General features: G+C 41.3%; 1 protein-coding gene and 1 long non-coding RNA gene across 5 annotated transcripts in view; one reads left to right on the forward strand and one right to left on the reverse strand.

The window, feature by feature from the left end:
- SLC9A9 (solute carrier family 9 member A9) overlaps window positions 1–25,757 on the reverse strand; it is a 660,343-nt gene that overhangs the window by 327,730 nt on the left and 306,856 nt on the right. For all 4 annotated transcript variants that reach the window (XR_015158063.1, XM_086385315.1, XM_086385488.1 and 1 more), the window contains exons 7-8: window positions 20,676–20,814; window positions 15,689–15,794 (exon numbers count right to left, since the gene is read on the reverse strand). Coding sequence is in view for 3 of the 4 variants with exons in the window: in XM_086385315.1 (XP_086241441.1) it covers window positions 15,689–15,794; window positions 20,676–20,814 (245 nt within the window). In the remaining variant the exon portion in view is untranslated. The remainder of the gene's footprint in view (window positions 1–15,688; window positions 15,795–20,675; window positions 20,815–25,757) is intronic.
- Window positions 15,658–20,706, forward strand: LOC147379242 (uncharacterized). The gene is made up of 2 exons (XR_015158090.1): window positions 15,658–15,789; window positions 20,671–20,706. It is a non-coding gene; the product is annotated as an uncharacterized LOC147379242 (long non-coding RNA).

The following is a 25,757-nucleotide window of genomic DNA, read 5'->3' on the forward strand; positions in this document are numbered from 1 at the left end:
AATAACTCAGAAAAACACATTCCAGGTATAACCACAATATTTCCTATTCAGCCAGTGGCTAGGGGAAGAAACAGAAAGCATCTAGTACATCTCACACATTTTATGTCTTTAATCATTACCTGTTGCCTTCTCTCCCACATTATCTCCTGCATTAAGAAGCAGGTAGAAATGTACTCCTCACTTCTAGTAACCCAGTCAGTTCAGTCACTCACTCATCCGACTCTGCAACCCCATGGACTGCAGCACACCAGGCCTGCCTGTCCATCACCAACTCCCAGAGTTTACTCAAATTCATGTCCATCGAGTTGGTGATGCCATCCATCCATCTCATCCTCTGTCATCCCCTTCTCCTCCTGCCTTCAATCTTTCTCAGCATCAGGGTCTTTTCAAATGAGTCAGTTCTTCGCATCAGATGGCCAAAGTATTGGAGTTCCAGCTTCAGCATCAGTCCTTCCAATGAATATTCAGGACTGATTTCCTTTAGGATGGACTGGTTGGATCTCCTTGCAGTCCAAGGGACTCTCAAAAGTCTTCTCCAACACCACAGTTGGAGAAGAGCATCACTTCTTCAGCACTAAGCTTTCTTTAAAGTCCAATTCTCACATCCATACATGACTATTGGAAAAACCACAGCTTTGACTAGATGGACCTTGGTTGGCAAAGTAATGTCTCTGCTCTTTAATATGCTGTCTAGGTTGGTCATAACTTTCCTTCCAAGGAGTAAGCGTCTTTTAATTTCATGGTTGCAGTCACCATCTGCAGTGATTTTGGAGCCCAAAAGAACAAAGTCTGTCACTGTTTCTACTGTTTCCCCATCTATTTCCCATGAAGTGATGGGACCAGATGCCATGATCTTAGTTTTCTGAATGTTGAGCTTTAACTTTTTCGCTCTCCTCTTTCACTTTCATCAAAAGGCTCTATAGTTCTTCTTGGCTTTCTGCTATAAGGTTGGTGTCATCTGCATATCTGAGGTTATAGATATTTCTCTCAGCAATCTTTATTCCAGCTTGTGCTTCATCCAGCCCAATGTTTCTCATGATGTACTCTGCATATAAGTTAAATAAGCAGGATGACAATATATAGCCTCGATGTACTCCATTCCCTATTTGGAACCAGTCTGTTGTTCCATGTCTAGTACTAACTGTTGCTTCTTGATCTGCATACAGATTTCTCAGGAGGCAGGTCAGGTGGTCTGGTATTCTCATCTCTTGAAGAATTTTCCAGTTTGTGGTGATCCACACAATCAGCGACTTTGGCATAGTCAATAAAGCAAAAATAGATTATCTTTCTGGAACCAGTTCATGTACTGTTGAAGCCTGGCTTGGAAATTTTGAGCATTACTTTACTAGCATGTGAGATAACAAGCAATTTTGCAGTAGCTGGAGCATTCTTTGGCATTACCTTTCTTTGGGATTGGAATGAAAACTGACCTTTTCCAGTCCTGTGGCCACTGCTGAGTTTTCCAAATTTGCTGGCATATTGAGTGCAGCACTTTCATAGCATCATCTTTTAGGATTTGAAATAGCTCAACTGGAATTCCATCACCTCCACTAGCTTTGTTCGTAGTGATGCTTCCTAAGACCCACTTGACTTAGCATTCCAGAATGTCCGGCTCTGGGTGAGTGATCACACCATCATGATTATCTGGGTCGTGAAGATCTTTTTTGTACAGTTCTGTGTATTCTTGCCACCTTTTCTTAGTATCTTTTGCTTCTGTTAGGTCCGTATCATTTCTGTCCTTTATCGAGCCCATCTTTGCATGAAATGTTCCCTTGGTATCTCTAATTTTCTTGAAGAGATCTCTAGTCTTGTAACTCAAACTTAGACAATTCTCAGTAGCACTACAGTTAAGGTACTAGATTTTTGCAAGTTAACTTGTCATTGTTTACTTGCTAAGTTGTATCTGACTCTTGCAATCCCATGTCCATGGCATTTCCCAGGCAAGAATACTGGAGTGAGCAGCCATTTCCTTCTCCAGGGATCTTCCTGACCCAGGGATGGAACCTGCATCATGTACACTGGAGGGCAGATTCTTTACCACTGAGATACCAGGGAAGCCCACGAGTTCGCTTGGGTACTGGCTATCCATCCATTCAAATGCTATCCATCTGCTGGGAAATGCCAGAATGAATGAACCCAATCCTAGACCTCAACTACCTTTATGTCTCCTAGCAGAGACAACATGTACACAGACACATCTAATAGCAGGTAGAATGCAGTAAGTGATAATAAAATAGGAATTCTGGGAGGCAGTGACTTCTTTTGGGCTGGGTAAGGTAGAAGAGAGATGAAGAAAGTTTTCCTAAAGGATGGAGAGGCATTTAGGTCTTGAATAAGAACATTTGGGAGGGTGTAGAATCAGTGGTAGGGAATTCAATGTGAGTGAGGGGAGACAGCCAGGAGACTGTGTGGACCACACATGAACAGGCAGCTTACTTGCACACTTTGGGTTTGAATCTGTTTATAGGTTAGGCAATAAATACACATTGAATTAATTCATCATAGTTTTTCTAAATACAAAATTTAAAAGAAACAATATGTTCTATGTTTAAAATGGTCAAGGTAGGGACTTCCCTGGTGGTCAGTCCAGTAGTTAAGAATTTGCCTTGCAGTACAGAGGACATGAGTACAATCCCTGGTCAATGAACCAGGATCCCACATGCTGAGGAAAAGCGAGGCCTGTGCACCACAACTACAGTCCGTGCGCCACAACAGAGGATCCCCATGCTAAAACTAAGACCTGACACAGCCAAATAAAGAAATACTTTTTAACAATGGTCAAGCTAATTATCACAAGTATGAAAGCATTTCTCTTATATGTTTTATTACTGCTAGTATTCACAAAATAGAATTATGAAGCATCAAGTATGACAATCTTCTGTTGGCAAAACATTACTTCATTTTCTTTCCCAGCAGATGTAAAATCTGATCATTCTGTTTTCATCTTTTCTGAAAAACAAGTGGTCCTTAATGCAACTGCTGGGTTGCATGTCTAAAGTCTTGGTTTCAACTTGTATTTATGGGATCCCGTGGCAACGACAAATAGAACTAAGTACATACATCCAGGTCCATGGGGAGTGGAGCATGCTCAAAAGTATCTGAGAACTAAAATAAATAAGGAGCTCTGAAAGAAATCAAGAAATGACTTAGAGAAAATAATGATAAGAGTTTCTGACTCATGCGTGTGCTCAAAATTGCCTTTCAGTTTGCATAGTGAGTTTTCAGTGGTGGGCAAGCTCCCTGAAGAGCTGTCTGCAAGGACTCATTTCTGCAATTTTGAGCAAGGACTAGAACCAATACTTTATGACACTAACTAAAAGAGCTGTTTGAGAAACCACAAAGAGGTACACAGTTAAATTCAAATTACTGGCAAGCAAAGAAGTTTAGGAAACAGCAGGAGGAGGTCCATAATTCTTTGGGAAGAATGATGATTCTGCTGGCAAGTAAGTTCTTTCTAGAGAGATCAGTTTTGAGAGGACAATTAATTCCTTTTGGTTAACAGAACACCATTTACACTGTTCTCTGTGATTCCCTCTTTTGGACCCTGTCAGGGAGCATTAGTGTTATATACATACACACACACATGTATGTACAAACATATGTTTACATGATATGAAGTTTCATTGTGTCATTGCAAATTATGTAAGAGAAAATGTACTACAATTGGTGCCAGGAGACCTGGGATCTACTTGGCATAGTCCAGATACCTAACTAGCTGAATGACTAGAGCAATTCAAATTCATTGCCTTGTCCATTGTTTTCAGTGAATTAAAAAAAGATGGTCTGCATAAGTGTTCTTTAAATTTGGGTATATAAGAAACCCACAGAAGGTTAGGAGAAAATATAACTTCATAATTACTAATTAGAACATCTGTGTATTGTATTTTTAAAATTTAATTAATTTATTTTAATTAGAGGTTAATTACTTTATAATATTGTAGTGGTTTTTGCCATACATTGACATGAATCAGCCATGGGTGTACATGTGTTTCCCATCCTGAACCCTCTTCCCACGTCTATATATTTTAAACTATATAAGTGCCCTTGAGGACAAAAATATGCTGTGTGCAGATAAGGGCATGATAAACTATTTTTTTTTTCCAATAAGGATCAAGAAAGTATATGAAAGTGAAAGTTGCTCATTTGTGTCCAACTCTTTGTGACCATGGAATTCTCCAGGCCACAACACTGGAGTGGGTAGGATCAAGAAATTCTGGTAAATACTGCTCTAGATGATCCCTAAGCACTTTCCTATCTTAAACATCTATGACCTGAATTATTGTTTTTACATTTGCTTCAAGGACTGCATACTGAAATTCCCCCAAACACAAATCAGTCCCCTCGTGAGAGTGCTTTCATAAGTCCAGTTTGTTCCTAAGTCCAACGAAGTTAGCCAGGTACCCAACTAATACGACTGGCTATATAGTATTGTACGGTAATAAGTTTCTAATACTTTCCACACAAATAATACATAAGCAAACACAAAAAATAAAGCAAACATTTTTAATCTTACAGCACAGTACCCTGAAAAGCACAGTAGTACCAGCTACATCATTGCTGCTTTTATACTTGCATCTGGACATCATGGGCTTGAAATAAAGATACGGTACTACTCTACCCTGTATAGTACTAGACAGTAAAGTACACAAAAGCACAAGGATGCATACATGTGACAATGCATGCCAGGTACCTGAGCTAACTTACATGATTGGACATCTGAACACGTTTACATCTTTGAAAGCTTGAAACGTGAAGGTCTGTATGTAGGGGACTTACTGTATATGGAACTGAACAATTACATGGGGCCACCACAGCTTCCAATGGGCTTCCTGACAACTAAATTACTAGTGTCCCTTCTTGACCTGGACCTTCTCAAAGGCTGGGTCTATCGTGTCCCTCTTTGCATTGCCCCCAACCCTATAACAGCACCCAGCAGACACTCAAAGGCAGGTCTGTCAAAGGAATAAATCTCTATTTCAAGAAATATTTATCTGCTCTAAAAAGAGAAAGCAGGCGAAATTATTTTTGATCCTCACATACAAATAGACATTTATCTGGATTTATTAGTGGCAGAGTCTATTTTCTTCTAATATTTAAATCTTCTTATTCAAGACTATTGTCACCTATATATAGTCTCTGCTGCTGATAACATTATTCAGTAGTTCTTTTCTCATTAAAAGTTGATGAAGCCTTCAGATACAGAAGCTGAAAAATAAACATCTGTCACATGGAGCATGATTTTCTTTGACATTAAATGAAGACTTGAGGGGTTTCTAAGACTGGAGAATATTGCGTTTTTGGACAGGAAATATTGATTATATCATCAGAACACAGAAAGAGAACAAGTGAGAAAGAAAAACTCTGACTTGCTCTCAGACGGCACTCTGAGGGGTTTTAAGGTTGATCGGCTATTTTTCCATGCCACACTTTTATTTATTTTTGATCTAGTAAAAAGAGACATTTCTGACAGTTTTCCTACACCACTGCTGAACATGAACTTAGAATTGAAAAGTCAAAGATTTAACAAGATGGAAATCTCCTTTAGGGAATATGAAGGATTCCAAATTTGCCAAGAGTACAATTACGGTCTAATTCACCATATTGCACAATGCTACAGTTGGCAGATGAAACATGAGTCTATGGGATATGAAAATATCAATATAGAAAACACCACAAATTATGTTCTTATTTCTAGATCCTCCAATGCATTCAAGATTACTTTCCGTCCATGTTGCAAGGTTTATAAATTTCCATTTAAAACAAACAAAAATTCCTTCAACAATGTAGTAATGAGTACTTAGGCAAATTAATTTGAGGCCCAGAGTGAAGAAAAACACCCTTTTACTTAGATCCCTGACTTCCCACCTTAATGTTGGTGTTGTCAGGCTTACTGCTTTTCAGTTCTCATTTCCTTGGAGTCAGCTAATACATGGACATACCAGTGTCACCTAAGGCTCCAGTAAGTAGCCTCATTCCAGGTGTCTACACTCAATGGCCTTTATGTGTGGAGGTTCCACACTTGCATAGAGCCCAGATTTTTGAATGAACTAATTTTTGTGTCTCCCTCTACGACATGTATTCATTCACTTATATACCCCATTTTGCTGAAATGAGCCATTGATCCATTTGATATAATTCCCAGTATCCTCGACTCCTCTTTCTCCTTCACCTGTATGTTAATTATTTGTGCCATCTATCTTCGGACAAATTTTTGCACGCTTGGGCAGAACATGAGCAACAGAGAAAGAGGTTTCTTTTTTCCCTGTGCCTGCTGGCACCATGAGGAGATGTTAAATAATGACAGAAAATATTTACAGTGAAGAAAACAGAGGTAAATTTGTTCATTATTCAAGTTACATGTGCAAAGTCATTTGCATACTGAAACCAGGGGCCATTTGGTTCAAGAAAGTGCAGGTGTGAGTTAATGAGATCTTATGCGAGGAGATATACTTTACACCTGTGTTTATTGAGATGGTGTCATTGAGTGTTCACTCTCAGTTCAGCGAGCTGGTTAACAAACCCCCTTGAGAATTTTGGGTGTCTATTGCTGCAGTTTGAATGCCTAATAAATAGTCTGAGCCTCCGGCTTTATTTTTTGGCTTGGAAAACACTCAATACACCTCATTTATTGTTGAATTGTTGGCTAATAAGTTGGACTCATATGGTCCTGTCAATATGAAAGCAAGAACAGTTTGAAGCTGAGGTGTCAGCCAATGACATGTATTTAGAAGCTAAAACTGGCCAGACTTGATTTGAGAAACAAGGCAAACTAAGTTCTCTCCCGGGAATTTACTTACTGAGATCTAGAAATGTATTTCCCATCCAGTCATGCAATGCGTTCAGTGGCAGGACAAATGGAACACATTCACCTCTGAACTAGAAGCCTTCTTAAGAGTTTCAGACAACCTTTTGCCAAGCTGAGAGATGATGGAGATGAGAAGTAATGAGCCGGCTTACTTACTCAGACCAAGTAAAGTTGCAACATGCCCAGTAATAGTCATTTCATTTGGAAATCTTCCCTCCTTGTCTATCAAAAAAAAAAAAAGAAAGAAAGACTTTCCCAGGTTCTGCTTTTCCTGACTACTTACTCTCCAAAAGCTTTTCAAGAGCTGACCTGACAGATAAGCAGGACCCGAGCTTTCAAGTGTCAGCTTTTCCTTATCATGACAATGTAATTAGGCCCTTGTCATTTGAAACCAATGGGAGAACAAACCTCGGTGATGGGATTGGAATGAATTAACTTTTTCTGTTGCCCCTGATGCTTGTGTGTGCTGAGTGCTCTCTCTCAGACATCTTGGTCAATTCCTCAGTAAATGGGCCAGGGAGTCACTCGTTTTTACTCTTCTATGTTCAAAAAAATTTTTTCAGTCTTTTACTCTCTAGAACAAGACTATAAAGCCCAATAGCATTGGTTAGTAATCAGGGCTGTTTTTTCTTTCTTTCGGATTTTTACATGTTTATTTTCTTAGATGGAAACCATCTTAACCCGAGTAAATGATGGGTTATACTGTTTAACTTTCTATACGAGAAAGTGAGGAATGCCAACCGTCTCCCTCCTCCCTCTTCACTTCCAGCAGACATAAAATGTGCCCCAGACACCTAAAAGTGGAAGCTGCCTTTATTACGGCAGTGCCTGGAAGCAGAGAAATCATTAGACACAGTGCCAGTGTTGCCATTAGAAATCTTACTCTTCCAGCGTTTAATGACAGTCCCTGAAAGTTTGCTTCTGGCAAAAACCTGACCCCCAAAGTCTCAGCTGGGAAACAGATTATAAAAATGAATTTTCAAACAACCTGTCCAGCTGTGCTTTTCGGTTATCTTTATAAACTGAAAAAGTGGCTTCTGTGACAGGATTCAATTCCACCAGAGATTATGCTATAAATAATACTGCTGAATTATTTCCCATATTCAATTTAGAATAATGACTCAGTAACCTGATGACTTTTAAAAACTTGGCCAAGAAAAATTCTACCTGATCAGAATTTAGGTATGCATATGTACCAGGTACCTCATAGAGAGGGTCCCATGGGTCCTGTATTTACTCAAAAGCCACATTCTGTGTGTATGTGTGCAATGTCCTTCCACTACAAAATGATAAAATCCTTTTACCTCAGCAATAAAGAAAACTGACATACCAATTAATAGGGTGACTTCTTCCAATCCTTCCGCAAATTAGCAGGAGAGTTAGAAATCTGAGACCCCTCAGTGGCTGATTTTGTAATCAGGGCAGACACTTGTACATACGTTCTCTTCCTTCTCTGCTGTCCCAGTTTGTGGCTTGTGAAGACTCCTTAAATTCCATTTCTATCTACACACCCTCATCTTCCAGAAAGACTTCTCACTAGCATTTGACATTCTGCCCAGTCTTCCTACATAAAACTTTTCTCAGACTGCGCTTGTATATTTCCAATAGCAGAGTATCAGACCTCTGGGTAATAGAAATGCCAACCTTCATTTGCATGTCTAAAAGCCACTTGTTTCCATAAAACTACGTTCTTCTATGTGACGACTGAACATTTGCAGGTGCAATTTCCAAGAGACTGAGACGAGGCGGCTGCAAATGTAGCCCTTGAAGCAAAACATGATCAAAATAAATCAAATGATCATCATCAAATTAGTAACAACTGAAAGTGAAAGCAGAAAATTGTGGTAATGAGCGAGCCCCCCACACACACACTGAAGTGTTCATAATGAATCTTACAAGGAGATGAATTGAAAAAGAATAATGAACACTGTGAAAACTGTCTTTGTGAGCTTGATTCCTTTTGTTTGTGTATCACCATGCACCTGGCATAAGACAGTCCAAGCATCTAAGCCTAGAGGCTGTGCTGTCCTTGAGCCTCTTTTCCCTTCTGAAGTGTCACCAAGTTACACAGCTTATTTTGTTGAAATACCCTCATGGATTATTTCTTCCCTTGTACTATTTAGATTTCTCTGTTTGCAAGCAGTGAAAACTAATTCTGGCAACTGTGACCAGAAGGGAATTTATTGGAGGGGAGAAGCATAAAGGCAGATCCAGGGATCTATGGCAGGAATAGAGATTCCCAACAGGGTTTTTCTGTTGGAAAGTCCGGGTGCCAACAGTTACACATCCTTCTAACTTCCACCTAAAGGTTCACACCCCCAGGAAGGAGTGTCTGGTTGACCTTGCTTCAGATGCCCCCTTTCTCTTTGGCAGGTGAGGATGGGGTACCTTGGTTAACAAGATGGTATCTGATGGAGAAAGGTAGTTCACTCAGTAACATCAGGATGCTACTACCAGTGAAAGTGAGAATAGATGCTGGGTTGCCAAAGCCAACATATGCCCACCATATTCTTGTAGACTAGGCTCTTGTTTCCCTGGGTCTACATGTCTCCATTTTCAGTTAAGAGTTAGAGAAATGAAATTGCAGCTTAATGTAATTTATGATACACCCTTTAGTTGATGTATGAAACTGCTCTGAAATACCTTGACCAGTGGTCATAAAGAATTCATAAGAATGTTATCAGGGACTTCCCTGGTTGTAAAGTGGATAAGAATCCGCTTGCCAATGTAGTGGACACAAGTTTGATCCCTGGTCTGGGAAGATTCCAGATGTTGTGAAGCAACAAAGCCCATGTGCTACAACTACTGAGCCCATGCTCTAGACCCCATGGGCCACAACTCCTGAAGCCCGTGCACCTAGAGAAATGAGAAACCTGTGCACCGCAACACAGAGAAGCCGTTGCTCACCACAACTAGAGAAAGCTGTGTGCAGCAATGCACCCAGTGCAACGCTAAATAAATAATACAGAAAAAGAAAAGACTATTATCAGGGATAAGGCAGTCACTAACTTAGACACAGTCTGTTACTCACATTTTAGAAATTTTTCCTTTTGTTGAGCTAAAATCATTCATTCCATTGCTCAAAAGATATTGACTGCCTAGAATGCTTCAGCCACACTGCTGGTGCTGATATAGCTCTCATGAACCTGATAGTCTAATATAACTTTGGCCCATCAATCCTAATTCTACACATCAGCTCAGGTTCTATATTTCAGAGCTGCAGATAGTAAATCAAATAGCATAGTGAGGTCTAGATGCATATAAACGATAGCCATGCAGAAACTATCATATAAGAAGTTTCCATTCATCATAGTATGCCAAAAATATAAAATAGCTTAAAAAGTACTTAACAAGAAATTTGTAGGTCTAATGCGAAGACAACTATAAAAATTTACTAAGGGCCATAAAAGATGACTTGAATAAATGGAGAGACATAACATATTCCTCTGTGGGAAGACTCAACATTGTAAAAACATCACTCCTCCTCAAATTAAACTAAAAATTTAATACAACCCTAACCATAGTCCTAAAGTTATTTTCTGCTTGAGACATAATGTTATTTTCAAGTGATTCTGGAATATAAACATGTGAGTATAGCAAAGAAGCTCTTAAAAATGGGGGAGGGGAATGAGAAATGGATCTATTAACCATTAAAATGAACCATGGAGCTGAAATGATGAAAGCAGTGAAGACTAAAAGCTCAGTGGAATAACAGAAAGCCAGAACATATATACACATATATGTACCTACATACATGGACATTATGTTAAAAATTCATAGGTTAAGGTTGAAAGGTATTAGGATGAGTGAATAACAATCTAGGAAGAAAATCAAATCCTTGCTATATCTCACACCTCATATTCCTCACATCAAAACAAGTTCCAGTTTGGATTCTAATGTGTAAAAAACCAGACACATATTAAAATAAAATAAAAATAAAGTAAAAATTATTGTTAATAATATTGGGCTTCTTAAGCAGAAATTATATCTCTGGTGGCTCAGTGGTACAGAATTTCCCTGCCAATGCAGGAGATGCAGGTTCGACCCCTGGGTCAGGAAGATCCCCTGGAGAAGTAAATGGCAACCCACTCCAGTATTCTTGCCTGGAGAATTTCATGGACAGAGGCGCCTGGAGGGCTACAGTCCATGGGGTTGCAAAAGAGTCAGACACAGCTTAGTGACTAAACAACAACAAAGAGCAGAAATTAATAAAACTTGGAACTTTCTAAGGAAAGAAAAAATTAACCATATGAACCTTCAAAATGTCTAAACCAAACTTTTCCCTTATGTAAAACAAACAAAATACAATATATTTAAAAGACAAAACCATGAATGGAGAGCATTTGTAGCCTACAAGATAGTCAACAGTTAATATTTTTGACTCAATAAAGAGCTCTAAAATTTGTGACAAAGATAAACACTTCAGTAGAAAAAAAAGGACAAAGGGCATAAACAGGTAGTTCACCAAGGGAGGAATATAAATTGCCAATGATGACATATAATTAAAGTCCTTTCCTCAGTGAAAATATATAAATTTAAATCAGAATGAAATGGAGGTTGATTATCAAATTAGCAGGAGGGAATATGAGTTCAGGGGGTGAAGATGTGAGTGAATGAGCTCTCTCTTACATTGTTGGTGAAAGTATAAAGGAATACAAATTTTCTGAAGGATAACTTGGATGTATTTTTCCAAGACATTAAAATTTTAGCATTTTCATTAACCCAGGATTTTTATTTTTAGGTAGTTATATAAATAGAAGTTTATATATCAAGCTAAAAGGATGATCACAGCAATCATATTAATAATGTTGAAAACTATAAATGATCAAAAGGTTGATATAATAAATTATAGCAAGTTAATATGTTATAGTGGGGCTTCCATGGTGGGTCAGAAGGTAAAAAATCTGCCTGCAATGCAGAAGATCCTGGTTTAAGTTTGGGAAGATCTCCTGGAAAAAAGAATGGCTACCCACTCCAGTATTTTTGTCTGGAGAATTCCATGGACTGAGGAGCCTGACAGGTACAGTGCATGAGGTCTTAAAGAGTCAGACACAACTGAGTGACTAACACTTTCAGTATAATACTAGGCAGCCATAAAAATAATATAGAAGAATATTTAATATCATGAAAATATTCACTATAAAATTGTCAAGTGAAAAAAAATCATTATTTAAAAATAAAAATATAGTTAGATACACATATTGTGTGCATGCTCAGTTGTGTCCAAGTCTTTGTGACTCCAGGGACTGTAGCCCACTAGGCTCCTCTGTCCATGGGATTTCCCAGGCAAGAATACTGGAGTGGGTTGCTATTTCCTTCACCAGGGGCTCTTCCTGACCCAGGGATGGAACCCATGTCTCCTGCATTGGCATAGCATAGCATAGATGAATTCAGACAGATACTAACAATAGTTATTAATAGGCAGTCAGAATACTGCTGCTGCTGCTAAGTCGCTTCAGTCGTGTCTGACTCTGTGCGACCCCATAGATGGCAGCCCACCAGGATCCCCCTTCCCTGGGATTCTCCAAGCAAGAACACTGGAATGGGTTGCCATTTCCTTCTCCAATGCATGAAAGCGAAAAGTGAAAATGAAGTCACTCAGTCCTGCCCGACTCTTAGCGACCCCATGGACTGCAGCCCACCAGGCTCCTCTGTCCATAGGATTTTCCAGGCAAGAGTACTGGAGTGGGGTGCCATTGCCTTCTCCAGTGAGAATACAGGTAACTCTAATTTTATTTCCTTCAGTAAATCTACATTTTCCAAATTTTCTACAAGAAAAATGCCTTATCTTGGTAGTAAGAAAAGATTTTAAAAAATATTATTCTGTTTAAAGCAACAGAAATCCTTTCCCCTGCCCCCAAATGAAATCTTAGATGAAAATTCAATCTGTGGAACCAATAAAAGGGGTGAAGTGGGGGTGCTCACTTGATTGGCATTCTCTAGCCCCCACCTAGCAATGGCAGGGTTGGGGGAATTCTGCTGAGAAACTATTGTGTGTAAGCACCATTTCAAGGACATACATGAGGTATTCTTAGGGAACCCATACACAGCCCCAGGATGGTTGGTTACTACTGCAGAAACTCATACACTCTTTATATCTTATTTCATTTCATTCACTATATTCATCATCATCTGTTTATTCATTAAGCATTTTTTGAAAAATTTCCTACATTTTTAGCTTCATATTATATTAGTTTACTTGTGGATTAGAACTGAAAGGGTTTTTCTATTACATGAAATATCCCCAGGGAATTGTAATTTAATACCACACTGTCAGATTTTATTGAAGGTTGATATGAGAAATGACTACATAAAGAACGGATCTCCATCTTTCCTAAAACAATACATTGTCCATTATGGTGCTCAAAGGCCCTTATATAAAGATGTGTGTGATAAATTCACCTAAAATTTTAGCAAAAAAAAGCATACCCATTTTTATAAATAATTGTGACTTCCTTTTATAATACTGTGTTATTCCTGTACAACTCATGTTTCTCTTCTGGCTTTGGCTGCCAGAAAGCTCAGAGCCATATTTATTGCCAAACCACAGCAATGAACAGCTGTCTCATTTTGCAGAATGACTCTATCCCAAAGCACTTGAGTGTCTAGCCTCAACTAAATGGTCCCATGATATGCATGGTTCATGTTATGAGTTGCCTCTAAGCCAATTTAGAAATAGGCAGGGATCAAGTAATAAGCAAACACATAAGTAATATGGACTAAGCAGGCTTGGTCTTTAGCAGTACAAAATGCTCACACTTAAAAAGTTTGATTTGTATCAAACACCTGTCTGACTTGTTGCTTAATCTGAAGTTCTGTTCTGGTTAAGTGCTCCCCTGGGTATAGCTGTGGGCATTTGGGTCTTTCTGCTACTAAAGCCCATGCATGCATCCACTCAACTCATGATACTGGCTCTTTAGACGAGGTCTGCATGGTATCCAATAAGGATATCGGGTCCAAAGTGTAGCAAAAGAGCAAGGCGCAGATAAACCAATAATTTATATATGGACCATAATCTTAAAATGAGTTAAGAAAACATGATCTTGCTGAATTGGATCATGAAATAATAAGACAGTTTTCACACACAGAAACAATCTTAGGCATTGGGATATGTGTGTATGTTTGTGTGTTCTATTACAATGTTAAACTGTAGACTAAAAAATATCAGGTGAGTTAAGATACTTTACCTTTTCAGAAGGTCAAATATGTATTCTTATTGTTAACATTGCTTACATTATTTTATACCATGTTAAGTGCTGAAAAGGGCATAAAATGTGGAGGAAAGGGAACAACTTTTCGAATGACCTATGTAAACTTTTCACTCCATTATTTCATTTAAGAGACACTAAGTATCCATTTTCTTTGCAATGCATAAGCTCTTTAGCAACCTTTCTAATAACAAGGCAAAGCTCCAATACAATGGATGTTGTGTTAGAGTGGTTTGGAATGATACATGGTCTGGTTGGGTGGACTCTGGTAATGTAGTCTTGATTATAGGGTCATAAAAGCTGGCAGGTGGCTGTTTGTATCAGCAACAAACATTATCAAAGCCTGTGGCAACAGCCTGGTTCCCTGTGGCTATGAAGTAAGGTGGGTCAGATGCCTGGAGCAACAGATTATCATTACAAAAAAAGATCTGCCATGGCTTTCATAGTAAAGCCCAAACCAGCCTAGAAGCAAGGGGACCAGGCAGGCCCCTGGGACCCCAAATATCCTCCTCCTCTTGAAGGCCTGCCTCATATTCCAAAGATATAATTTCATTCAAGGTCGCAGTGCTTGGTGCCCATGCGCCCAGGCTCTGGATGCCCAGGCTTCTAGTCTGAAATCCCAGCTCCTCCACTGGCTCTTGGCCAAGTAAACTGGTTATAGTCCCTAATGTTGGGTCTTTCTGTAAATTAATCCGAACATCCATGAAAGGCAGTTAGTCAGCACCTGGCTCATTGTAAGCTGTCTCTGTATCAACTTTCATTATTATTTACACTTAAAGAACCACCTATTAAAATGCGAGTACCCCGGAGGCACACCTTATTCCCAGTTAGCGCTTTCAGGGGGTGGGGTCTCACCATCTGATCAATTTAGATGTGGCAAACAGCAAGGGATCCAGGACTCAAACCCGGGAGAAGGAGGAGACTAGGCCAAAGGAAAGAAATAGCTCTGACATTTTGCTCAGAGCCACGGTGATTCTTCTACATGGAAAAGCACCCAATCGTTGCAGCTACCCAAGCGTAAACCCTCGCTATTGCAGAAAGGCAGTCTAATTGCAGAATTCAGATACGGGATGCAAGCTGCTGGCCCCCGCCCGCGGGCCTCCCCTCTCCTCCCGGGGGACCTTAGGGACTGCCTCTTTCTCCATCAACCGTTCCATCTCAGAGGACTCTACATATAGACCTTCTACGGTAAGAGACACTGAACCGAAACCACCGCGTTAGCTCCTTGTTTTCTGGTGTGCCACCGAACGTAGGCAAAGATTTTAAAATATCGTTGGGTGTGGTGAGGCGCACACCCGGAGAGACAGCCTACGTGGGCGTCGCTGTTAACAGCCAGTGGAAAGCCAGCACTCATTCCCACAAAGCAGCCGTGCGTCCCTTCACACTCTGAGCGGAGACTCCTGTGTGTAAAACCGTCCATCCGTACATCGGTCATTTGCAGATTTCAGCGTCCCCTTCCTGACCAGCAAGGAGAAGAGGAATCGGCACTTTGGAGACTTCCAATTGGATTGAGCTGTCATATAATGGATGCATTTTTTTTTTTTCTCCTCCCAGGAGAGGCTGATTCTGACACAATCCATTTCACCTCCTGCAGGGTCAGGGAGGGGGGCTTGGTGAGGGGCGGGAAACACAGGTATTCACACATCCGGTGGGCTGCCCAGGACGAAGCACTGACCTGTTAGGCCAGCGGCCTCTGCAGACAGAAAGGCGCTCCAAGACAGGAGGAAAAACAGGCCCGTTTCCAGCATAGGGAACTCGCACAGTTTGGTGAATTTGGTCAAGTGACAAAGAGGCGTTAAGGGAAACAACAACTGCTTTTATGAATGAATCTCCCTCTTGGCTGAGAAAACTCTGGTGGTGATAGTTTTAGAGGAGAGAACCAATTCTCAGACCTGACTGTTTCTCTTGCTGAGACTCCATTTGAAGGCCCGCATGAGTCATGCTTCATTGGGGGCTGAACACGGCTGTAAAAACGCAAAGTGGTCTTGAGACTAAAAAAGATGTCTTACTAAGAGGATGAAGTCAGCTAAGTGGAGACACAAAACCCCTTAAATTTGGCCTCAACCCTTTGGGTGTGCCCTTCAGGAGACTGGCAGATCTGGAAAAATAAAGTCAAGGAGAGCATGTCTCATGGAGATGCTGCCAGCCGGTCACTCCCAGGAGTGGCCTCCCAGGCCACTGCTCCCCAGGGAATGTTGGTCTATGGACAGATCACCTTGAAGAGCCTTTTCTTCTCTTAGGGATGGAAACTGGATCAGGAGGAGCATTTTTGTTCAGTGATGGGGAAGCTGCCCAGGCTCTCTTTGCATAAGTAGGATAGAGGAAAATGTGTATTATTTCTAAGTCAAGCAAGATGCCCTTTGACGGGCAATTGTTCATTTTGGCCAAGATGACACTTGGCCAATCATCTATAAATTGCAAATAGAACAAAGGCACAGTGATTTGAGCCTTGCAGAGAATGGGCTATGGGGAGATGATTAGGAGTATGTGATGGATGGTAAAGGGCTACAACTGCAGTTGTATCCACCATTAGGCAGAAAATGCCCTGACAGACAAGGAAATGTTACATTGCAATTTTATGTTTCTGGAAAAAAATCTAAGAGAGATTCCATCTTAAGAGATGTTTAGCAGCCAGGCAGGGGAGCAAAAAGCATGACCTCTGGAGTTCAAGATCTGGGTTTGAGTCCTGGCTTTGCCAGTCACTGGCTGTATGATTTCTGACCAGTATGATAACCTCTCTGAGCCTTATTTGTATCCAAGGTGAACTGGCATAAGAATGATACCTATCCCCACAGTGTGAAGAGTAACATGAGATGACATTATTAAAAATGTTTTGTAAAGTCTTAGAAAGCACACAATACCAGGATTATATCGTGGTTGGGAGCATGACCTCTAAAAGGCAACTCTACCTGGGCTCATATTCATTGTATCAGCTTAGATGTGTACCTTGGCCACACTGTGCTTTGGTTCCCATATCTGAAAATGGGCATAAGTAGTACAATCTACCTTCTAGGTATATAGAAGAGTGCCTGGCATGTGACAATGGATGTGTAAGTTTTTCAATTAGTGTAATTTAAGTGAATCTGTTTTGTGAAACCTCTTTTCTGGAAAGAGATTCAGTAAGGATATGGAAGCAATTTTTTATCAGGAGGAGCACCCCTTTCCCCAGATCTGATCCAATGTCAGGGCAGACTTCCAGTCTCCAGGAATTTTTTCCCTTCTCTTATCAAAATCTGTTCACTTATGTGTTCATACATTTCCTGCACATCAGGCAGAGAAACGTTCCAATCTCAGCTCTTCTGCTTCATGCCATCCCTGGGGATGAAAGCCTGGGTTTAAGTCCTGGCCCTAAAATATCCTAGCTGTGTGGCCTTGGACAAGTTGTCTAAAATTATGTGTCAGTTTCTTCAGCTGAAAATTGAGAGAATACTAGTATCTCCTTGCCAGGATTCTTATAAAAACTCTCTGAGATAATCTATGCAAAATATAAAAGATAATAGGTGGCACTTGGTAAGGTTCTCAACATATATAAGATGATATTAATATCATGCCCATTATGACTGACATGTGTGACTCAGAGTGAGCTATGAATACTTAATCTCCTTATGTATAAAGCAGGAATAATAATAATATGTCTTATAGGGTAAATTCAAATGAGGAGATATATATAAAGACACATGCTAGACATTCACAAAATGTTGTGATCATTACTATTGTTCAGTCGCTAAGTTTTGTCTCACTCCCTGCAACCCCATGGACTGCAGCATGCCACGCTTCCCTGTCCTTTACTATCTCCCGAAGTTTGCTCAGACTCATGTCCATTGAGTTGGTGATGCCATCTAACCTTCTCACTATTATTCAGTTCAGTTCAGTTGCTCAGTCGTGTCTGACCCTTTGCGACCACATGGACTGCAGCACACCAGGCTTCCCTATCCATCACCAACTCCCAGAGCTTGCTCAAACTCATGTGCATCAAGTCGGTTCCGCCATCCAACCATCTCATCCTTTCATCCCCTTCTTCTCCTGCCTTCAGTCTTTCCCAGCATCAGGGTCTTTTCCAATGAGTCAGTTCGTTGCATCAGGTGGCCAAAGTATTGGAGCTTAAACTTCAGCATCAGTTCTTCCAATGAATATTCAGGACTGATTTCCTTTAGGATTGACTGGTTTGATCTCCTTGCAGCCCAAGGGACTCTCAAGAGTCTTCTCCAACACCACAGTTCAAAAGCATCAATTCTTTGGCGCTCAGCCTACTTTATGGTCCAGCTCTCAAATCCATTATGAGTACTGGAAAAACCATAGTTTGACTAGATGGATCTTTGTTGGCAAAGTAATGTCTCCTTTTTTGCTGTCTAGGTTGGTCATAGCTTTTCTTCCAAGGAGCAAGCACTTTTTAATTTCATGGCTGCAGTCACCATCTGCAGTGATTTTGGAGCCCAAAAAAAGAAAGACTGACACTGTTTCCACTGTTTCCCCATCTATTTCCCATGAAGTCATGGGACCAGATGCCATGATCTTTGTTTTTTGAATGCTGAGTTTTAAGCCAGCTTTTTCACTCTCCTCTTTCACTTTCATCAAGAGGCTCTTTAGTTCTTCATTATCATAACTATCATCATTACTATTTCTCTACACCAAACAACATGTAACCTCCATTGTAATTCCCCTTAATGATTATGGGGAGTAGTGATCAAGAGTGTGGTCTGGGCATGGTCTGTCTCTTGGTTTCATTCCCTGGGTTTGCCCTTGGGTCTACTTCCTAGTTGCATGACCTTGGGCTTATGCTTTCTAAGCTTTTTTTTTTTCCAGGAAAAACAGCATCTGTGTGATATGACCATTGTGAAGATTAAATGAGGTATTACATGTAAAACAAGTAGGAGGTGATACGTCAGGAGGCCTGACATATCACCAGTACTGGGTAGATTGTTAATCATTGCTTTTTTGTTGGAAATCAATCCTACATATTCTGACTTATTTTTGTCAATGGAGTTGACATTCTCCAGGGTTTCCAGGACAAAACTTTGGGGTGGTCTTCTGATTTTCTCCTCTTGTTTATCTCATAGAACCAACCAATCACTGAGTCCTAGAGGGTCTTCTACATTGACCCCCTTTCTGACTTTCTCCTACAGGTCATGATCACAGTTCTCTTTGATTTCAATCTTCCTCTTCTCATTCATTCTTCATACCAGTTCCTTATTTATGTTTTAAACACAAGACCTTCAGTGTGTCATGATCCTTGGAGAAAACTTGAATCGCATATTGTAGACTATAGAGAGATGCTCAGGCTCCTTTGAGTGGCACTCCAAGGTACTCCACAAGCTGACTCCTTCACACTTGTGTCTGCTCATTTTGCACTGCGCACCAGCCTGAGCTCTAAGGTCCTCCCTGGGACAACTGCTCTAGGTCATGTCAGTGCCGCCCACCCCTGACCTTTGTGAATGCTGATCTTCTCGTGAACTACCTATGTGGTCTTTTCCTGCATCTTACCTATCTTTCAGGTCAAGCCTAAGTGCCCCCCACCCTCCCCGCACGTAAATCCTGCTTTTCAGGTTATTTTCCAGAATCATCAGATTGGCCAAGAGTCTGTTGGACTTTTCCAGACACGGTGGCCTCATCCTTATATTTTTATAACCTTAATAAGGTGGCTGCAGCTTTAGTACTCACTTTCTATCCAACTCTTTCTGTAGAGTTTGTCTTTCCAAGCCTGTCATTAGTTGAAGGCAGGGTCCATGTTTTATTCATATTCTGACTTACCTGAGAAAGCTTTAGTAGAACCTAGCCTTTTAGCAGTTGCTCAGTGAACTGTTGGGTCAGTCCTCATGGAAAAAGAGTCCAACATTTTGCTTTCCTTGCCTTGATCCCTGATCTCTCTTCCACCGTTCTCCTTTAGTCCTTCCCTTTCCCCCCAAGATCTCTAATCCTTTGCCCTGCTTCCTCTCTCTGAACTCTGTTAAGCCCACATACTTGACATTAGCCTTCTGGTTCCTCCTAGAATCTGACTTTTTTGTCCCATGTAACTGCTGTGAGTGAGGAGACCACCAGACAAGCTTCTTTCCCTGACTCAAGTTCTCTAGGAACTCTACCCATCCTCCCACCTCTGTGCTGAAAAAGAGGGAGTGGGATGACACAATTGCCTGGATATGGCAAGCATCATTTCTAAGTTGCTTGCTGTTCTTCGTTCATAAAATAGCTATGGATACTCGTTTAAACCCACAGTGATTCTTGATTTAGCCAACCTTCTGAACTAGCGATTGATACGAGTTTACAAAGGATGCAGAAAATACTTACTATGTCATTCTTGAGTCAATCCTGTTTTATTCTTGGCTTTGGATATTCACTTCTTCTTCTTGATCTTAATATAGCCAAGCCTGATATCCCCCTGGCCACCTGTATTCTTAGGTGGGAATTTTTTAAGACTGTTGGTATCCTGGGATCAGACAGTATGAGCAGTGCTAGAATTGGCCTTGGGCAGGAAAAGGGCCTGGGCCCGTCTTCCACTGGCATGAGCCTGTGCTTCAGAATCAAGATGGCCCCAGTGGTGCTGTGCTACACTTCAGCAAGACCATCTAGCCATTTCGTGGTCTGGAGTTCGTTAGTCCTCAGAAACATCCCAAGGATGTTGCCTGCTCTTAACAGTCCCCAGCTTCCCACACACAGACAAAGGATATCAGTGCTGTGACAACAGCATATGCAGACCCCATGGCAAACGAGCCGGCGAAGATCCCCAGGAAATTCCCCACGGACTGGAAAAATGCTGCAGCATCAAATGTGTTTGGATTCTCCTTGGGACTGTAAATGGATATAGAACTGAAAAGAGAAGAGGGTGAAGGTTAGTCAGGGACTCCTATCTCATGGCCCAAACACCAGAAGTCAGAATTTAGCAGCCAATTTTGGGAAAGACACCTTCTCCTATGAGGTTAGGTGCCGGATGGAAGCATTCAGTGGCAACAGATGAGGACAAGGAGAGGAGAGAAGGCAGAAAGCTTTCCCCTTCCTTACAGCCCAATCCCCTGGTATCCATATATTGTTGCCAGTCAGTAAACATTTTTATATTGGAAGGGTCGTAAAGAATATTGTTTCTGAGCAAACTAGGCATTAAAACATGGTAGGTATGTATGGAATCTGCTGAGGAGATAGATAACTGTGAATTATTTAGTGGCCATATGTCTTCGTGCTGTTATATATTCACAAATGTTCCTGATAAAAAGTGCACTTTTATGGCCTGTGCACAAATGGGCGATACAAATCACAGCGTGCACAAAATATTCTGCCGTGATCTTGTCATAAACCACAAAGCATTGCTCCTCTCCAGTGTAACCCTTCAGAAACAGAGCCCAGACGACATTCAGAGCATCACAGGATTAACCTCTGGGGAGAGACAAAAACCCTCATTTTCCCACCGAAACAAATGGCAGCAGCTGCCTGAGGTCATCTTTTATGTCCCGATTCTGGGGGCTGACAACAGATTTATATCCACAGAGAAAAATCAATCCACCAATAGGTGGTTTGTTCACTGAAATATTTTTGAAGACGTCATATTTGCTGTTTTTTTCAGCCAGGGCCTCAAACCCTACAGTGTTGATGTAAAGGACAAGGTGTGACCTATTTTAGGAAACATGAGCTCCATCTTGTAGCATTAACATGACAGATGTGCTAGACCCAGTAGTGTTGGGGAGACTAATAAAGTCCCTTTTCAGGTTGTTTTTTTTTTTTTAAATACACGTGCTTTAAAACTAATCAGACAAAATCAAGAGTTTCTCAGCAGCTTCTGGAAGGAACTTAGTAGCCCTGTAGAGAGCAAAGAGGATACCAGACACACTGACTTGAGATTAGACAGGTGTTTACAGAGATGTAACTGAATCTTTTATGGCTTGGACAATTAAAGTATCTTAACTCTCTGACCTGACTTTTTGTGTCTGGAGACTGAGAGAGTTAAGAGAGAGCAGGGAGAGTGGATTCCAATTCTCCTCCAGGAAAATGTGTGGCATAAAAAAGGTAGTTTTAAATGTTTCTAGTTTTTCCCTGGATGTCTTTAAACCCCAAAGTAGGCCAAACACTTCTGCTTTGATCAAGTAATTGGATAAGGAAGATAAATGCGGATCTCAAATGGAGCCCTGAAATGTATGCGAGAAAGGGATTGCCTTTGAAGTGTTTTTCTTTTTGTAAAGTGTTGTGCTTTGCAGGAAAAAAGGAAACGCAAACCCACATTTGGGTCCTTTGTGGCTGACAGTCCTGGGAAAGAGTATAAAACCCAGGGCCATTCTGAAATTCAGTGCCCACAGCTGTGTGTGTGTGAGTTGATCTGAACATATTTCTTCATTTCAATGAAGAAATGATAGTGACGAGAAAACATTTCAGTTGCAGTCTGCCTTTGAAACACAGGTTTTTGCACAGTCACACTCTTTTGTAAATAATTCTATTAATTCCTAAGGTTGCTTCCAGCAAATCTGATCCTTAGAACAAGCATCTCTTCACCCCCATCTCTACCTTCACACTCCCCAGAAGAGTTTTGTTTGTCCTGATGCTTCCCCAGTTTGAAGTAGCACCATCACATCTTTTGGCCATATTCTGTATGATTATTTATGTAATGTTTGTTTTTAAACTAACTCACTTTTATTCAAATGCAAAACCGAAGTGTTAGTTGCTCAGTCATGTCTGACTTTTGCAATCTCATGGATTATAGCCTGCCATGCTGCTCTGTCCATGGGATTTCCCAGGCAAGAATACTGGCGTGGGTTGCCATTCCCAGTGCCATTCCCACTGGAGTGGTAGCAAAGACAAGGAGTCAGAGAATTGAGGGTGGAATCCCAGGTGGCTCAGATCGTAAAGAATCTGCCCATCAATACAGGAGATGCAGGTTCGATCCCTGGGTCTGGAAGATCCCCTGGAGGAGGAAACGGCAGCCCACTCCAGTCTTCTTGCCTGGGAAATCACATGGGCAGAGGAGCCTGCTGGGCTACACAGTACATGGGGTTGCAAAAGAAACAAAATGTGACTAAACAACAAGAAAGGTAGAAGCATAGAGTTATGTCAGGAGACTGAGAGCACGTGTATGAGCCCCGGTGGAGGGTAAAGGCAGGTAGATGGCATCACTCAAAACTTTAAACCCCACGTTAAGAATATACAAAAAGCCCTCACATTTACATAATGCTTAGTCCTCTTATGCCTGCCTTATAACTGTGTTTGATCTGATAGCATCTCTGCCAGGTAATTAGGGCACGTATATTTATCTTTCCTCCCCTTGCCTTTTTAAAAATAAAATACAGCAACTAAGAGTCAGGGAAATAAAGATCACTAAGTTCCAAATGTAGATTTCTTCTTTCTACCTTGAAAAAGTGATTTGTTAGAAGGAAAACCTAAACCCGCGTCAGCATAGTTGAGTGAGTGTGGCTGTGATGTAAGGCAATTGGAGTTCAGGTACCAGAGCCTTACATTTCATGCCCGGATGGGACATGAGCAGCGCCCTCACAAATGCAGGCAGAGTGCAGAACATGCTGGATGTTGTGTGGGGCAACAGCACCCCCTCTCCCATTCTATGAGCAAACAAGAGACAGGGCTTCTCCTGGCAACCTGCTTTCGTGTCTGGCTTCTGCTCCAGCACTTAAGCTTTGCGGGATCTGGTCTGGGTCTTGTTCTTTGTATGCCCAGGACACAGGCCCATGGCAGACTATACAAAGTCTGAGGAAATGAGGGCAGGCTGACTGGAAGTCAGAGGGGAAAAAGGAAGAAATGCAGGAAGGGAGGAGTCTTGCCAAAATGAGTCATCTTTAAAATAAATCATCATCTACAGATTTTTATTAGGCAGTGACGATATGTAGATATAATGAAAATAGTCAAGGACAGGGAAGCCTGGCATGCTGCAGCCCATGGGGTTGCAGAGTCGGACATGACTGAGCGACTGAACAGCAACAATATGTTGTCCTGTTGTGGTTACTTTTAAGGTCACCAATTCAAGCCTGAAGGGGACACTTGAGATTCTTAACTTGAGCTTCAAAGATCTGATCCTTCTTGGCTGTATGGCCTCGGGTGAGTTACTTCATCACTCAGGTTCTGTTTCAAAGTCTATAAAATGGACATAGTACTACTTGTGCTCCAGAAATGTGTAAGGATATGAAGTATATTTAAACACCTATATATATATGGACTTCCCCAGGGTGCCCAGTGGGTAGGACTCTGAACTTCCACTGCAGGGGGCACAGGTTCGATCTCTGGTCAGGGAACTAAGATCCCACATGCTACAAGACCAAATAAATAAATGAGATGGAAAAAAACCCCAAACTCTTATATATGTGTCTTATAGGTTGTAGGGCCATTCATTGAGTGCTGATAATGTGCACAAAAAATAAGACTCTCAAAGAATGCTGCCCATCATCATCACCACCACCATAATTGCATCATCATTATGCTAAGACCTTCCACAGGCTCACAGTGACAGACAGCAGAGTGCGCAGGCTGAACCAGGCCTTGGTTCCAGGCATGGGCTGATGGGGTGCGGCTCCCCTCCCAGCACACTGTGCTGCAGAGGACCTAGTTGCTTCTGCATGGGAACGGAAGGGTCTCCAGGGAGGAAATGGCCATAGAAGTGATGCTAGTTGGTTTTGTGTGGAGCTCTTGGCTCTATGGATGAAGGAAGAAAGGAGCATCCTCAGCAGCCTGGACAACGATGTGCCCCAGGACAAGGACAGGCCAGTACACCGAGCTTGAGTCACATCTCCCCAGGTTTCACGGGGGACAATCTGCAGGCAAAACTCTCTGGCTTCTGGTGAGGGATGAAGCCAAGAAGGAAGGGGCCTTATAGCCCAGGGATGTTGAATTTCTTCTGACTGCCTGGATTTTAGGAAATTATTCCTCCAGTCTTGACACCCTGGCAAAGGAGGCATCTTTCTGGGCTCCAGTTTTCAGCTGCAACACAAAGCCTCTAGATTATGCAGCAGCAGCTACAGAGGGTGTTTTCAGAAACAACCAAGAGTTTGGGTAGCATGTGTAGTTTTCCAACCTCAACCTGACAGAGGAAGGATGATCACGTTCCAGCCAGCCCTACTGCTGGTTTCAGCACTTTGGACTTAAAAAGTAAATCCCTCCTCCCGTGCACCAAGGGAGCCGTTTGAACAATTAGTGGGGGCAAATATCAGACTGGGAAGAGGTGGGGAAGAAGAACTGGATTTTGTGGTGCTTACTCTATGGGACACCTCTCTGAAGATGCACTGTTTATAGCATAATCTGGTGAAGGTAGATCTGTGATATGCAGATTTCTGGAAAAGAATATTTGAGTTGGATACAACCAATATCCTTGAAAATAACATGACCAGAACTACACAGTGGTGTTTAAATATTCATCTTATAAATTGGAAATAAGGCCAGGTTATTGATTCATTCTGTTCAGGAACAGATTATTCAGCAAAAACTAGTTTGATGATCGTGTATTGCATCCAGTCTCAGAAATAAATGTACGTATCTTTTATTCAAAATTTTTGAAATGGATGAAATAGCCTACATTTCTTTGAAGAGAGCAACATGAATAAGGATCACAGTGCTCACTGTATCATTTAAGGTTCACAGACACGACTGAAACTCCAGTGTTCTCAACAGCCCATCTTTTCATCTTTCCGACGTTCCTACAGGGAACCCCCTGGCAGCTTAGGTAGCGTTAAGAGCATAGTACCTGAATCTGAGATCTGAGTGAGAATCTTAGCTCTGCCACTTACTGGCTGTGTGACCTTGACCAAATTACTTAGACTATATGCCCTTCA

Source organism: Bos grunniens, chromosome 1 (assembly GCF_055505025.1).
Source record: "Bos grunniens cultivar Pamir isolate PY7600 chromosome 1, Bosgru_T2T1.0, whole genome shotgun sequence".
NCBI lineage: Eukaryota > Metazoa > Chordata > Mammalia > Artiodactyla > Bovidae > Bos > Bos grunniens.